At 34.9% G+C, this 17,069-nt stretch overlaps 1 protein-coding gene across 1 annotated transcript; it reads left to right on the forward strand.

Moving 5' to 3' along the window:
• Window positions 1-1,804: 1,804 nt before the first annotated feature.
• On the forward strand, window positions 1,805-16,621 carry LOC140157872 (leucine-rich repeats and immunoglobulin-like domains protein sma-10). The gene is made up of 8 exons (XM_072181120.1): window positions 1,805-2,092; window positions 5,305-5,598; window positions 9,494-9,562; window positions 12,263-12,322; window positions 12,597-12,665; window positions 13,088-13,159; window positions 14,356-14,427; window positions 16,543-16,621. Exons 2-8 carry the CDS (start codon window positions 5,399-5,401, stop codon window positions 16,619-16,621), a joined length of 621 nt encoding a protein of 206 aa, XP_072037221.1. The 5' UTR covers window positions 1,805-2,092; window positions 5,305-5,398.
• Window positions 16,622-17,069: the final 448 nt, after the last annotated feature.

The raw sequence follows: 17,069 nt of genomic DNA on the forward strand, positions 1-17,069 counted from the left end.
AAAAACGAGAACTGCCGCATTCTCCTGTGAGCTTCGATCAAAGTGCAAAATGTGACCACTTTAAACTTCAACGGCCTTTATTTCAATGTTCATTTTCTCGGTAAAATGACGATTTAGGTACACGATAACTCAATAAATACACCATCTATAGGTAAGCAATTATGCTCATCATAAAAAGCATGATCGACTTAAGAAACGGTTTTCTCATTTTTTTATATTTTGGTCTATTTCCGATTTTAGGCATCATTTTGTGCAAATAGGCGTTTGTGAATTTTAAAAGTTCATTTTGATGCCTTATATGGTCAATATCTCCAAAAATAAGGCCAATATCAAAAAACTAAAAAAACCCCGTTTTTTGAATGGTGTCTCAAGATTAAGAAAAAAAACAAAACAAAAATTTTTGGAAAGAGTGTTTTTTTGTTATGATGTACCTAACAAATATTGCCAAAAACTCACTTTTTTTGTGATTTTCTTCATAATTGTTGTTTTTACACCAAATCTGTATTTATATTAAGATTCATTGATGTATTGCCTTTATAAAAATGTATACTTTTATATGTCTTGCGTGAATAATTACAAAGTTATGGCACTTTTACTACATGCATGTCTGAGAGTACACAGCTGCCTTAAGACATATTATATGGTTTAAACGAATTAAATGTAAAATGTATGATTCTTTGGAGCAGCCATGTCTTTATTGTTTTATCTCCTAATGTGTGTACGTCTTTATTCTGTTTATATTATATTATTGATTGTTTTATGTATAATTTTATTACTATTAAGTTGATTAAGGTTTCTTGCCAGAAAAAGAAAGACAGAAAGAAATAAAGAAAAAAGAAATAAATAAAGAAAGAAAGAAAAGGGAAGTGAAAGAGGGAGTGAGAGGGATTGAGACAGAGTGAGATAGAGTTAGTGAGAGAGAGAGAGAGAAATAAGCTGAAATACACCAAGTCAAAGGTTATTCAAGTGAAAAAATGACCGATTAACATAACCAATGCTGTCATGATTAATCGAAACTGTTGATTGGGTAACATTTTGACTTACATCCCCAAGTGATTATAAAACTACAGACGTCAGCTTAGCATTATGTCATTCATATTTTAGTATATGATAATACATAGATTGCTCGAAATTTCCTGAATATCCTCAAAATTCCATTGAGGTTCAACACCAATAATTATGTATTACACGGGTTTCAATGGGAAAATGGCGGCTAATTTCGGGTGAAATTTTCTCATTTTCAGAACTCATTTAGACGTCAAATGATCAAAAACTCAACATAGGTTGACCTGAGACTTTTCTTGTTTTAACGCACTGAACCGTAAACACCTTAAAATGGCGGTGCGCCTTCGAAGTTACAATATAGTAGGGCGAATATTTACTAAAAAACCGAAGCCGTGCGTATGAAGTACTATTACAACAAAAATGTCATTATAATGAGAAAAAATATACCATTTTGAAGCATCAACCCCTAAAAAGTACTTTTTTTTTTGGCTATATAACTTGGTCAATTTTAGCGATTTTAAAGCGGTCTTTTCAGGTGCCATGCAAACAAATAGGCATATTTAGTGGTGTATAACCTTGACTGCCATATGTATGACTGCTAGACAAATAAGCATGAGTTCACCCATTCAGTGCATGTATTCATACAGCAGATAATTGACAGAAATGTCTCGTAATAAATAGCTATAGAGTGGGATTTCCCAATTATTTTAATATAGATGCATTACCTTATTTATCGAAATGGGATTCCCATAAAACAAATTAGATACAAATAATATTTGTGATTTAATGTGCACTCCGTCGGAGGGTACCTGTACACGCTTCAACAATTATTTATAGCTGTCACTGAGCCACATCAGAATTATTTCGCTTCAACAAGCAAGGTTGTACCCGTATAGTGCAGCTCAGCGTCCAGATTGTAATTATCTCCTAGCAGCTCATTTTACAAGCTACTACACCTGGGTGGGGTGAAACAAGCGAGGTAAATAAAGTGCACAACACGAAATTTGAAATGCCCCATGATTGTACATGAACCAGAATATCTGTTGACGGTCAGAGCGAATTGTGTCACGTCGTTGAAATCGTGAAGGTTAGTTGTAATTTTTGATTTTTAGGATACTTAAAAATTATTTATTTTAAAGATGAAATTATGTATCATTTTCATACATACATAATTTTAGTAAAAAATGTTGATCATTTTGCCTGACATAATCGTTGTGTTTGTATCGGCTTCGATTTGAATTAAGCTTACTTAAAAATATGGTATAGTTCCGTCATGGTCATAATACAAAACACTGACATGTAGGGATATGCTACAGTACCCATTCACATTTAATTTAGAATTTATTCACACACTTCCTCATGAGAATCTCATGATTTATATTTTGACTTTCACAATAATACACGCACTACATGCAAACATGCTAAATCGCTCTGCTACAGTACCCATTCACATTTAATTTAGAATGTATTCACATACTTTCTCATGATTTATATTATTTTTATATCTTTTTATTTAGTTTAGAATTTATTCATATACGTCCTCATGATTTATATTTTTTATCTCGTTTCAACGTTCCTTATACCATGAATACAGAGACCTCATGTGGATCTCACTTGTACTTCATGTAAAATTAAACTTTTCCAATGGAACGTAAAATGGTATTTTCACCAGTTCATTCCCTCCGGGGCATATCAAATTTTTTGGTGGCCATGTTCCCCTGGAATTTTGTGGTCTTTGTGAGCTGATTGCCGCGGTATCGTCACAAGTGGGTCTTTTGACGATTTAAGGTTATTAATTATTTTAAGCTGTTGTGATTTGGTAGTTCACAGCATCTTACGAATGGTAGTGAGCCTTGGCAAAAACTGCATTGCTCAATTCATAGCGAGCGTGTAGAAGAATTAAAATATCACAGATATACTTTTATAGGTGCTGCGGTTCTTGAGTTACGTTGTAAAGAGTGCTGAAACAACAACACTTTTGTAAAACGTACATAACTCATCAACTACAATAAATTAAGCAAGTTTACAAAGTATACGATTTGTAGAATGAACTTTTGCAAAACATCTAGGTGTTAATTTTCAATAATATATTGATCTAGATAATGCCAATCGATTTTTAGGTTGCTTCGACCAACAATACCTCGTCTACCCTTAAACAGGTTAAGAGTGTCTTTTGGAGCTTCGAGCAGGTAAAAAGGGGTCTTTTGGCGCTTGTGTGGCTTTCTGGTTGAAAATCGCCTGAAAAAAAAAAAAAAAAAACAACAAGGGAGGAATGAACAATTTAGGGGTCTTTTAGAGCTGAAGTTATTCAGAGCCGCGCAGTCCCAAAAACAGATGTCTTTCCGGGGGAGCACACCTGTACAGGGTGGTCCAAAAAGAACTTTACCCAATTTAAAAGCCTAATTTCTCGGAGATTAGAGCAGCTATTTCTAATAGTATTACATATTTTAAATTTGTATCTTTCTAAGAATTATGTGGTGAAAAGGTGAGAGAAATAAGCTAAATTATTAAACTGGCAGTAGTTTTACGTCAGAGGGTCAAAAATCACTGTGTCCACACGTAATTCAATGAGATGTATCCGATTACCATCAGCATTGCGTTAGGCATACATATAATTGGTAAACACCCTTGGCTTGTCATTCAAAAGTAAAAAATTTTTATATGCATGAATGAAGTACACTTTCAAGATTTAATCCTCACTATTCATGTTAGATACAATAATGTACCCGAGCTTCACTCCCGTCATTGACAAAGAATTAGAAAATTAACAAAACAATCACAGTTTATTTTTTAATAACTTTTTCATCGAATACTCTTAATAATATTTTCTTCAAAAATATGCAACAACAATTTAAAACGTCATTCGTGGTATTCTGTCGGTCCGTGTCACGTCACTTCCGGTTGATGATTTTCAGGTGAAAACAAGTCCCTGATTCGATTTTTGTTGATGATTTCCGTCATTGGTGTAATGTAAATTTCGATCGCAAATAGCAGTGGAATCAAACAACCGTTTCTAAGTCTTCAGAGTGAAAGAAACTTACTTGATTTACCGTTTATATACTGACAAACTTAAAATTAAATTCCATGGTCGAGTGTCTTTATTCCCGAAATTGAATGTCACTCCAGCAATATCGCTATGTAGCCTCCTTCACAGCCGGTTTCTGTTGTTCACAACAAACCGTGAGCCACATGCAGTTTGGGCCCTAGACTAGAGATAGCCCGGATGTCCGACCGACAGAATGTGGGGGACACTGTTGCGTCTATAACTGACTCTGGAGTATTAGGCATGCATTTGGCCAGTTCTATGACGTCCACCCGTCTTTTCAACTTATAATAGGCCTATTACTTCTACGCTAGTCTTATGGTAAGTTTATGTGGGGTTCTCACATTCTATAAAAGAATACAAATTCACGCAGCACGTCCAATAAACTCCTTGTACTTAAGTATACTTCTGTTAAAAAGTCCTTTCTTGTGTCGTAATTTACCTTTTATTTTTTTAAACTCTTAATTCACATTCTTGAAATCCTGTCTAGCAATTCACGCAGTCACAAAATTTAAAAATTGCACCAGGTGAAACTAATGATATTGTATAAGTGTAACATTATTTTAAGAATTGTTGGTACATCGTTTAATCTAGCATGACTAGTGACGATTAAAATCGTAGACCAATGGCAATAGACCATCCATGTAAAATTGTGAATACCAATATGCATGCCTAACGCAATACTTTTGGTAATCGGAAACATCCCATTGAATTACGTGTGGACAAAGTGATTTTGGACCCTCTGACGTAAAACTGCTGCCACTTGACGTGCCAACTGCTGTTACTTTAGCTTCTTTTTCAATTATTTTTTTCACCATATTCTTAGAAATACATATATTTAGAATATGCAACAATTTTGAGAATAGCTGCTCTGAACTTCGAGAAATTAATCTTTCAATTTGGGTAAAGTTCTTTTTGGACCACACCGTATGGTCAATTGTTTTAAGTAACGCCCGGACATTCAAATTCAAAGCACTTTGACATTTTGATATATTCCAATGACATAGTTCAAACCATTCATTCCACGTCTTTGAATAATTTGAATAAACTCCCAAAGCAAAATTAACAAAGAAGGCAATTTTAAATATTGAGTTTCAACTTTTTATAACCATTAACACCGCACTTTGTTGAAAAAATAATGTAATACAATAGGATTATATTTTATTAGTTGGATTCAATTCGACTCCTCTACTACAACGTGGGTATTCTGCACGACATTGAATTTTTGGTTCCATTGTTTCTTTCTTGTTCTTAAGATAGAATCAAGCAAGTCAAGAACATCACACATTCTTCCTATTCTACAATTGGCTGAGCTTGGTTACATCTTGATGACAATCCTTGGATGAAAACATGTCTCCAATCAAGGGGATGATGATACTACTATGTTGGATATTAATACTGACTTGTTATCACGCTGTTACATTGAATACAACGATATGCGATGATATGTGTCATTGCCACGATAACGTTGTTGATTGCTCAGCTCAACTTGGTGACTTGCATGACTTGCACGAGTTGACTGCGAACATCCCGAATGATACTGACACATTGTAAGTACCCCCAGTATCCTCGTATATAACCCTAACGATTACGGGAGAATTTGTTACCAAAATCGTCGCCATCGATAATATTGATGATACGACAACGTTAAAATATGTTATGATGATGGCGATAAATGTTGGTGATGATGGTGATGATAATTATGATGATCATGATCATGATAGCTCATGATGATGCTTACCCAGCAAACACAAAAACGTTTTAAAAACGTTTTAAATAAGTTATATTTTGGCTTTTGGTTTAGGCAAAAACGTTTTAATAACATTAAAATGTCGTTTTGTATGAAAACACACTACAACAATATTTTTAAATGTTTTCAAAAATGTTATTGTAAACTATTTTTGCAAACATTTTGCCAAATATTGTGTCAATACTTAAATAACATTATGTTAAAATATTTGAACCCGGTAAACACAGAAATGTTCTTAAAATGTTTTTTTCAAAACCTTTTAATAACATTTAAATGTCGGGTTATATAAAGGTCATGAAAACGTTTTTAAACGTTATTGAAAATATTTTGGGCAAACATTTTCGCAAAATATTTTTTCAACTCCCAAAATAACATTCTGTTTAGAATGTTTTGTATCAAGTATTCAAGAATGTTTTTGGAATGTTATTAAAACGTTTTTATACCCATTATATAACCTGACATTTAAACGTTTTCTGCAAAACATTTTTGTTTGCTGAGCAGTAGATTATCAAAAATGTTTTTAAGGTTATGAAAACGTTTTATACTCTTAATATACCCTTTATATAACCCGACATTTAAACGTTTTCTGACAACCTTTTATAACCTTTTGCGAATGATATCGAAAACGTTTTGTGTTTGCTGGGTATGTACATGTATAAGCGAGAGTAAAATCTCAAAAATGTGCTTATATAAAATGGTTGATGATGATGAAGAGGAGCAGGAAGAAGAGGACGATAATGACGATGCCAATGATGAGCAAAACGATGATGGGCATCATGGTGATCATGAAGTTAATTATGTCGATGAAGACAGTTATAATGATAATGATGTTGCTGTTGATGATGACGACGATGACTATAGCCATGGTGCTGATGATGTTATGCAGGTGCTTTAACACATGTTCAGATTTCACATTTAGTATGGAATATTTTTCGCAAAATTGTAAGACTGGTCTGGAAGGGGTCTGCATAAACCGTACGGGCTAAATATTAATTGGAGTGTGTCGGGAGAAATTGCGTAGGTTTGACCACAAGGAATCCGCGCAGTTGTTTTTGTACCGTAAGTTTATAACATTTGATTCCGGGGGGGGGGGGGCTTCAAACTTTCTGAATACGCATCACGTTTAAGAGCCATATTTTTAAACTCCTCCCTCCAATTTTCTAAAAGTGGTATATTGAAAGTGTATTTTAGCTGTGACGAATGCCAATTGATTGCCGAAGTTGAGGAAATAATCACCTCAAACCCCAATAAATTTGATAATAAGAGAACCATGTTGCATAGAGTCCCCCATAACGCTCAAATTCATCCTCCCTAAATCCGCCATTTTAGGTAAATTCACTACATTATGAGCCATATAATGTAAACTCATGAAAAACACATTTTCTATCAAATAATATTTAGCCCGTGCGGTTTATGCAGACCCCTTCCTGACCAGTCGTGGAATTTTGCGAAAAATATATTCCATACTAAATGTCAAGTCTGTAGTATAAAATAACGTGCTTCTGTATAAACAAGAGGAAAATCTCAAATATGTTCTTCTGTAAAATGGGTTTTTTTTGTGTACGAGTTGGTTACCTACAATCCAGAGTTTTTCGGAACTAGAGATAGATGCCGTTGGTGGCGTCTGGCCAGATGAAGGGGGTTTAATTTAAATTTATAATATTTATAATATACCCGGCTATACCCGGCTATACCCGTGACGTCGCGCAGACGTCACGGGTCCAGTAGAGCTGTTGATTAAATGCACTTTTTTGGCCCAGATCTATGCTGTTTCGTATATTTATCAGCGTTTCCAACCCTTCTGAACCCAGCTAACACAAAACGTTTTCGACATCATTCGCAAAAGGTTATAAAAGGTTGTCAGAAAACGTTTAAATGTCGGGTTATATAAAGGGTATATTAAGAGTATAAAACGTTTTCATAACCTTAAAAACGTTTTAATAACATTCCAAAAACATTCTTGTTTGTGGTTGAAAAAATATTTTGCGAAAAATGTTTGCCCAAAATATTTTCAATAACGTTTTAAAAACGTTTTCATAACCTTTATATAACCCGACATTTAAATGATATTAAAATGTTTTGAAAAAAACATTTTAAGAACATTTCTGTGTTTGCTAGGTTCAAATATTTGAACATAATGTTATTTAAGTATTGACACAATATTTGGCAAAAATATTTGTAAAAATAGTTTACAATAACATTTTTTGAAAACATTTAAAAATATTGTTGTAGCGTGGTTTCATACAAAACGTTTAAAACGTTATCATGACCTTTATATAACCCGACATTTTAATGTTATTAAAACGTTTTTACCTAAACCAAAATCATAGATATCTGGGCCATCTCAGAGCATTACCTGGTCTTCGCATATGAAAGTAATTAAGGTGTTCAATCAAAGCTATCGTTAACTAGTAACAAACGCAGGGCGCATGCGCGAGCCGGGAAGTTCAAGCTTGCTGTAGGCTCGGTCCCTACATATGTACACACATACCCACCGTATATGACACGTTTGCAACGCCCCGACTCAGGTGTCAATTTGTGGATTAAATAAAATAAAATTAAATATCTTTTTATCTATATGTCCGTTTCTCCGTCTCCCGGGAAATTGACTTGAAAACACTATGAGGATTACTCATTTAATTTTTGAGGACAAAAATCATGAAATTGGTGGTGTACGGGTATTTTTTTGTTATGGCCAAGTTTTAGGCCAAAAACATATGATTATTTTCGAAATTTTTTTTGACCGAAAATTCGACCCTTTCTCGCTTATCTGATGAATTTTCAACTTCTTTTTGACATATGTGCTAGATATGACTTTGTTGTTTATATTCCCTGAAGTAATTATTGTAATTTTGCTTAGTTTTATAAAAATTAGTGATTTTCTGCATGGAGTCGTTTTGATATTTGGCTTTGTTTACGTTTCAAAACCAAAACTGAATTTCCCGGCTCGCGCATGCGCCGTGCGTTTGTTACTAGTTAAAGCTATCGTCGTGTGCTGCCACCTAGCGGTGGTTCCGGGAACGATGCGTCCAGGAAAAAATAGTTGGCACACTTGCACTAAACAATTGAAATGCGTGCCCTATCGAAATTGGGGAGGCGAGTGAAACATGCATACAATATAATGAAGTACTCCCCTATAGACCACTTGACATCAATGTTTATCAACAAAGGCGAGGGATTGGTCTTTCGATATGCTCGAACGAACCGCCTCACTGTTCAATGGCTTTCTTGTACTATATGAAATGTGGTGGGAGATCTAAAATACACATGCCCTGAGCAAACTACGATGCGCACGTACACTGCAGGGCAAAGTACAATGGAAAGTGCCATAATGCGTGCGCATACTGCCGGGCAATGACGTCACATGTCAAGTGGTCTATACCTCACCCTTCCCCACTCCCCATCTTTCAATGTTGGAGGGTCTCACGGGCCTGTTGACATCATGGCTTGGTCCAGCATTGAGTTGGGGAGCGGGGGCAGAGATATACCAAAAGACAGGCAAAGTGTAGCTAAGTGTACCAACCTGGATTGTAGGTATCTTTACAAATCTTTGCTGAATTTAGCAGATCCAAATTAGTTAAGATACTCAGGTTTCCATCCTTTACTAACAAATGTCTTATGAAATCTGATTTATTTAAATCTTGCCTATATCCATCCATTTCTAATGATGATCTAATTATTATCATTATATGCAGGGATGTGTCGTTAAACCAGATTGAGTTTATTGGCGACGTTTTGTACTATTTACCGGTGCTCCTGAAATTGTAAGATTATTTGTAGTTAGATTTGTCAATTTAGACTAGTTAGGGGATAAACTAGAGATATTGACTTTAAGTACATATTCCTGTTTTTTATTCCACAACTTCCTGAACATCAATTCCCGCTAAAAGTGGTTCATTCAATTTTACAGAATAAATTAAAAATCGCTCTGATCACACTATATAGTCTGTCCACATAAAAGTACAAAGTAAATAGACCTCGGAAACTGGAGGTATGAGAATAATTATTTCAGTGCAATGCTTCTTTGGCGCGCCAACTGTTGCGCGATTTGTGCACCACGCTCTTTCCGCGTCGCGTCGCGCTCGCGTGTGACGCAAAGCATCGACCCCCGATGCCACAGATTTGGTTTGTACTTCTAAGTGGACAGACTGTAGAGGTTTTTTCACTTATTATTAATATAGTGTTGTACCAGCCTTTTTGTTCTCTATACTGGCATCCCAGCAAACACAAAAACGTTTTTAAAACGTTTTAAATAAGTTATATTTTGGGTTTTGGTTTAGGTAAAACGTTTTAATAACATTAAAATGTCGGGTTATATAAAGGTCATGAAATCGTTTTAAAACGTTTTGTATGAAAACACACAACAACAATATTTTTAAAATGTTTTCGAAAAATGTCATTGTAAACTATTTTTGCAAACGTTTTTGGCCAAATATTTTGTCAACAGTTAAATAACATTATGTTAAAGTATTTGCACCCAGCAAACACAGAAATGTTCTTTAAATAAGGTTCGCTATCTCTAATTTTTAATAAGGTCCGCTATCACTAATTTATTGAAGGTTCGCTATATCTAAGGTTCGCTATCTCTAATTTTAAATAAGGTCCGCTATCTCTAAGGTTCGCTATCTCTAAGGTTCTTTATCTCTAAGGTTCGCTATCACTAATTTCAAATAAGGTTCGCTATCTCTAATTTTAAATAAGGTTCGCTATCTCTAATTTTAGATAAGGTTCGCTATCTCTAATTTTAAATAAGGTTCGCTATAGCGGTCCTTATTTAAAATTAGAGATAGCGGACCTTATTTGAAATTAGAGATAGCGGACCTTATTTAAAATTAGAGATAGTGAACCTTATTTAAGATTAGTGATAACGAACCTTAGGTATAGCGAACCTTAATCGAAATTAGTAATAACGAACCTTAGAGATAGCGAACCTTAATTAATTAGGGATAGCGAACCTGAAACAAAATTAGTGATAGCGAACCTTAGGTATAGCGGACCTTTATTGGAATTAGTGATAACGAACCTTAGAGATAGCGAACCTTCAATAAATTAGTGATAGCGGACCTTATTCAAAATTAGTGATAGCGAACCTTATTTTAAATTAGTGATAGCGAACCTTATTTATAATTAGTGATATCGAACCTTAGAACTGGCGAACCTTATTCTAAATTAGTGATATCGAACCTTAGAAGTAGCGGACCTTTTTTTTAGGGTATAGCGAACCCTTTTCTCTATTAGAGATAGCGGGATTCTGATCTCCATAGACTTTACACGTTAGTGATAGCGAACCTTAGAGATAGCGGACCTTAGAGATAGCGGGATGTCACCGCAGGGCTGAAGCCACTGACAGTCATTAGAGAAAGACGTGCAACCCCGGCGTGCAACAAATGGAGTTCAGTTTATTAGAGCCCCGAAGGGCATGAAAGCAAGGGTAAACTGCAGCAATTGTGACGCCACAAAATGAACCATTTGGCAAATTGTTAAGTTAAACATCCCGGGGTGTGGCGGAGAAGGAGTGTGGGAATTTAAGGCAAACCACAAAAAGCAACAAAACCCGGGCAACAAAATGCCATATCCATCATTCTTGCAGCGAAGGACCGGGGTTATATCGGATTTTTCCCACACGTACCCCACCATATCATATGTTTCTAGGCTATGCTCATGTTTTGTGAGCCTTACAATGTAACTTAGACATCAATCTTATTATGAGGTTCTAGTCGCAAAAGACTATAGTTGACATTGGTCTCTAATACATTCAATAAGACCATTAAGTATATTCTTTGTTTGCCTTTTCACCTGTTATTAAGTTATATGCATGTAATGCTACATGCATGTAAATTAATAATTTTTTTCTAAAAATCTAAAATTAGAAAAAACAACTTAAAAACAGGTGAAAAGGCAAATAAAGAAAATACTTAATGGTCTTATTGAATGTATTAGAGACCAATGTCAACTATAAATCACTAACGCTAAAAGTTGCCTTTAATTTAAGGGTATATTAAATATTGTTGATCGAAGCAGCCAAAAAATCAATATATTATTCATTATTAAATAACACTTTGATGATAAGTAAATAAATTCATCAGGATGGTCCATAATTATTATTTGTAAGAGTTCTGGTTTACAAATCCAAAAGTATTTCGGTATAAAGATGTTAAACATACCTCAATGACGTTTCGTACTACATCGTAGTACTTTCTCAAATTGACTGATCAACTCTCACACTCCTCGTCTGTTTCCTGTTGGAACTCGATGATGGTGGCGTTTTGGATTAGGCCTAATTGGTCGTAAATATGGGGTAGGAAGTGTCTCGGATGAATGTGTTGGCCCTTTTTGCCGGATTAAGATGGCTTCTTTAATGTGTCTTCATTTTCTGTTTTGCCCTTTGTCTCTTATTTGAGCTGCCTCAAATTGCTTTGCTTCATTGAAACGTGCTTGATCTAATTCTTGTTTGTTTTTATTAGGAATGTGGCGAACAACAAGATAGCTACGCAGTACGGGTTGCCATCATCACTTACCAGATTGTATGTATCTTATTATGAATATTGTTATCGTCGTCGTCGTCGTCATTATTATTATTATTATTATTATTATTATTATTATTATTATTATTATTATTATTATTATTATTATTATTATTATTATTATTATTATTATTATTATTATTATTATTATTAGTAGTAGTAGTAGTAGTAGTATTATTATTATTATTATTATTATTATTATTATTATTATTATTATCTTCATTATTATTATCATCATTATTTTAATCAATGTCCTTATCATTATCTTCCGCAGGTACGGTAAAAACAACAAGTTGACAGACATTTCTGACATGTTCAATAATACGACAAATATTGAAATAGTGTAAGTTTAGTTGATATCAAAGTATGTTGTTTTTTATTCAATTTTCACCATGTTTTTTATAAATGACAATGTCATGCGGCACAATGCGACAGTATTTCCTCAACTGATAACAATTTGAATGCTAAAAGAGAGTATTTCAAATATGACACAATTTACATTAACTTTTCCAACGGAATAGGCAGATTATAAGCAGTGAGCATTAACCTGTCACGCTATAATGAGACCATTAAAGGCGGCAGGAATCGCCCTAAAGGACCACTGTGTACTGAAAGGCCCGAGGAAATATTGACAGTTTTGAAACGCTGCCTTTAATCATTCGAATGGGAATAACTTGGGGAAACAAAGTGTAAAGATAATCTTTGTGCGCATTACATTTTCATTGTTACAAAATTGAATAGATGCTTTTCTGATTCTTATAACAGTGACCTGATGAATAACCAAATATCTTCGATAGAAAATGGGACCTTCTTCAACTGTGGGCGTCTTATTGAACTGTATGTTAAAGTTTATAATTATGTATATTCTCAAAAGCACATCTATAGATATAACCTAATACGCTGGCGAAGTTTCGTAATAATCGGATTAACTGCCATAGCAGTAGGTACAAACAATTTATGATTAAATCGCGCTTCACTACTACGTTCATACGGTACCTCTGCATTGTACCATAGATGTCAAAGAAATGCTAATCACTTGCACCTGTAAGATTAGTCTCTTTGAAAAGAGCGGTATATTCAAAATTGTTTGCACCTATTGCTATGGTAGTTAATCCAATTAATTACGTAACTTCGCCAGCGTATAGCCATGTTAACAATCAAGCTGTGTAAGGCGTGTTTATAGCTGTTATAAAAATCACTTTTGACTTCTTCGCCTATTATGGTTGGTAGGCATCATCAGAATGATGGTTGTAGATCCTTACTTCCGGTTGGACGTATCACAACTGAAGAGGGTGTATTATCAGCCAGGAGAGGATCATACACGTGAGTAAGGAAGTGGCCCCTCGGCTGATCCCAGCAAACACAAAAACGTTTTCAAAACGTTTTAAACAGGATAAATTTTTGATTTTTGTTGAGATAAAAACGCATTAATAATATTAAATGTCGGGTTATATAAAGGTCATGAAAATGTTTTGTTTAAAAATACACTACAACAATGTTTTTAAAATGTTTTCCAAATGTTATTGTAAAATATTTTTTTTTTTTTTTCTTTTATCAACACCTAAATAAGATTTATTAGAATATTTCCAGTTGGTTATCAAACTATGTTTTTTAATCGTATGAAAACGGTTTATATACCGTTTATATGCCCTTGACAAAACCCGACATTTAAACGTTTCTGGTAACTTTTTCTAACCTTTTGCGGATGATGTCGAAAACGTTTTGTGTTTCCGGGGATAATACACCCTCTTCAGTCGGAAGTAAGGATTTACAACCATCATTCTGACGAAGCCTTAACTATGATAGGCGAAACCGTCAATAGTGAGTTAAAGTTGTGTTTTGTTTAAAAGGAATCTTGGAATTTATTTCACTGATCAAAGGCTGTATTTTGCTATTAACACAATATTAGCGCGTGTTACTTTTGGAGCATGTTGGGCAAAGTTTGGAACATATCATATGCTCCCAAATAATGCTATCATATATCTCGTAAAGATGAAAAAATGACTTTACTTATAGTTTGATTTGTATCACAGGAATCTTAATAGTAATCCGTTAACGCAACTTTACGATGGAGCTTTTACAGGGCTTTCTCGTCTTCGAAAATTGCAAGTATCGTTATTCGTTTTTTTAGCAAATTAAAATTGTATCTTTAGCTTATCATTGAAGATATGCTGGTAAAATCACAATTCACTATTTTTCCTGTGCCTATTATAAGCCATGTCAGCCGATACATACATCTGTCTGCTACTGGTGGTTTATAAAAAAGCCTGCTTCTTTCAAATTCCTCGTGAAATTATCAAATTTAATGTCATGAATGTTTATGATATATAATCAAGAAATTATGTGGCTCCTACGTTACATTCTGATGTGGCAGTCAGGTCCATAATTCCTGGAAACTGATGGGTAATTTTGATACAGTCTGTATGCTAATGACACTTGACTCGTAATCCAGTGGTAGTCGGTTCAACTCCCAGTTCATCTATATTGTCGATGCCAGCTTTCTTAATTTATAGTCCTTATAAATGTATAAACAAAATAATGCTACAATAATGAAATTACTAGTTGTTATTGTTACTGTAACATTTTACACATATCAGAGATTTAGAAAAGGTAAGAAAACATTTTGTTATTTAATTATTATTACCTATAGCATTGTAAGGAATCAACGAGTCCTCTCAATTGGTAATAGCATCCGTTACGTATACAAGTACTGGTAACATCAAAGGAGCCAACTGTTGATGAGCATCGTAAAAATAATACAGTCGAACAAATACGTTTTGGGAGAATATTATTGTTAGGAAATTTTTATTAGAACAAAGCCAAATATTTTACTCACTATATTGACGGTCTCGCCTATCATGGTCGATAGGCATCATCAGAATAAAGAGTTGGATGTATCCCGTCTGTAGAGGGTGTATTTACAACCAGGAGAAGATAATATACGTGACGTAGGTAGTGGGCCCCATCGTCTCTGTTCATGACGTTGGTTCCTCTTCTCCTGATCCATATAGATACTTTGGCAAGTCTTGCGTTGACATGTCTTGCATCACACTCATTGCAGAGAACTTTAGCATTGTCCACATTGATGACATGGTTTGTTGTACTGCATGGTCTGTCATAGCTGACTTAGACTGCTCACTAGCTGATTACTTTCGGGTTTGTCGGGTGTTTGGGTTTTGACACCTGTCCTTTTTGTATTTGGTGCTCTTTTAGGCGTGTCTCAAATTTGCGTCCCGTTTCACCAACGCAGGAGTTAGCGCATGGCATTTCTTAAACGCAGTCAGTTGTGCTCAGAGAGTCTATTTTGTCTTAAGGATGAACTAGTATTTTGCGGAGCGTGGTGTTGGGCATCATGGCAGTGGCTATTCCGTGCTTCCGGAAGATCCTGTTGGCTTTTTCTGTGAGTCCCTCTACTACGGGATCACCACAAAACCCCTTGTGGGATTACTACGGTCTTTCTTGGTTTATAGGCTTGCTCTGTTTGTTTGCCATTTTGTCGTTAACTTTCTTAAATGACCAACCGGGGGTAGCCACAGTGCCCGAGCGCCTGCTTAATCTTTTCTTCTTCTAGTTTCCTGTCCTTGTCTTCCATTACTACGCTGTTTATTCTGTCTAATAGAGTACGAATTACACCCAGTTTGTGGTGTATGGGATGGTGGAAGTCGAAATTTAGGTATTGGTCAGTATGGGAGACATTTCTATAGACAAACAAATTGACCGAGCCATCTGCTTTTTTGACAATTAGAGTACCCAAAAACGGAATGGTGCCTTCTTTCTTATGTAAATTTATTGCTACCCGTGGGATCGCTCAGTCGCTCTGGTTTAGGTGACTAGTGAGATTATCGACCTGATCTTCCTGAACCGAGCTTTGATAACTTCAAGGCATTTGTCGTCGATGTGAGTGTTTGTAAACAATGAAACAAAATCATGCGAGCTGAAAATCTCCCCTTCTTCATTCATTACTTCTACCATGTCCTCAGCTAAATGTTTTGAATTGCGTACGTGGTGCTCCGTACCTTTTACTAAAGGAGCTAAAATGTCGGCTAAAGCACGCGATGTCTGGCAACCGATGGAACCGGTGTAATCTACTATCGGACGAACTTTGTTACCCGGCTTATGCATTTTTGGGGTATGTTTTCAGCTGTGGGATTTTACCTTCTCTTAGTTATCCCTGATTATTGTTGATATTATCTTTGAATTCTGTGGATTGTGTTTGGCAGGTATCTACGAGATGTTCATTTGAAATCCCTTCAAAAGGAGTCTCTGAAGGGCCTACCAAGAGTGTTATGGGAATTGTAAGTGTACCATTATTAGATTTTAATTTTAAGTGGGTTGATTACTAAATAAATAAACTAATAATATTGCTAAATTAAAGATAAACTGCAGACATGGAATTAAACACAATAATTATTTTAAAGTTTCTAAATAATGTTGTTTATTTATATATTATTATATATTTGTTTATAAAAATCCCAAAAATACAGTATTATGGCAACTTAACTTTGGTCAATACCTCGCATACATAAAACATACTGGCCAAACCTCAGAGGAGTTGCTCCCAACGATTAAAGCTTTTATTCATTTATCGTGTCCGATTCGGGCGCTGACATACTTACTAGGGTGAAATACATCTGAATGGGCGTTTATAATTACGTAACCCATAAAGATGTTTACTTAATGGAATGGCTGTCTAGTGCTGTTATATTATGTGTTTAGTTTCTGTAATAATTATTATTCAATTTATTGA

This window comes from Amphiura filiformis, chromosome 7 (assembly GCF_039555335.1).
Source record: "Amphiura filiformis chromosome 7, Afil_fr2py, whole genome shotgun sequence".
NCBI classification, from domain to species: Eukaryota; Metazoa; Echinodermata; class Ophiuroidea; order Amphilepidida; family Amphiuridae; genus Amphiura; species Amphiura filiformis.

Bases quoted from the DNA above. Each gene is read 5' to 3' on its own strand.
- LOC140157872 (XM_072181120.1), top strand. From the start codon at position 5,399: ATGTCTCCAATCAAGGGGATGATGATACTACTATGTTGGATATTAATA. The intron at 12,323-12,596 runs GTATGTATCTTA...TATCTTCCGCAG, and splicing joins CCATCATCACTTACCAGATT to GTACGGTAAAAACAACAAGT. The intron at 14,428-16,542 runs GCAAGTATCGTT...TGTGTTTGGCAG, and splicing joins CTTTCTCGTCTTCGAAAATT to GTATCTACGAGATGTTCATT.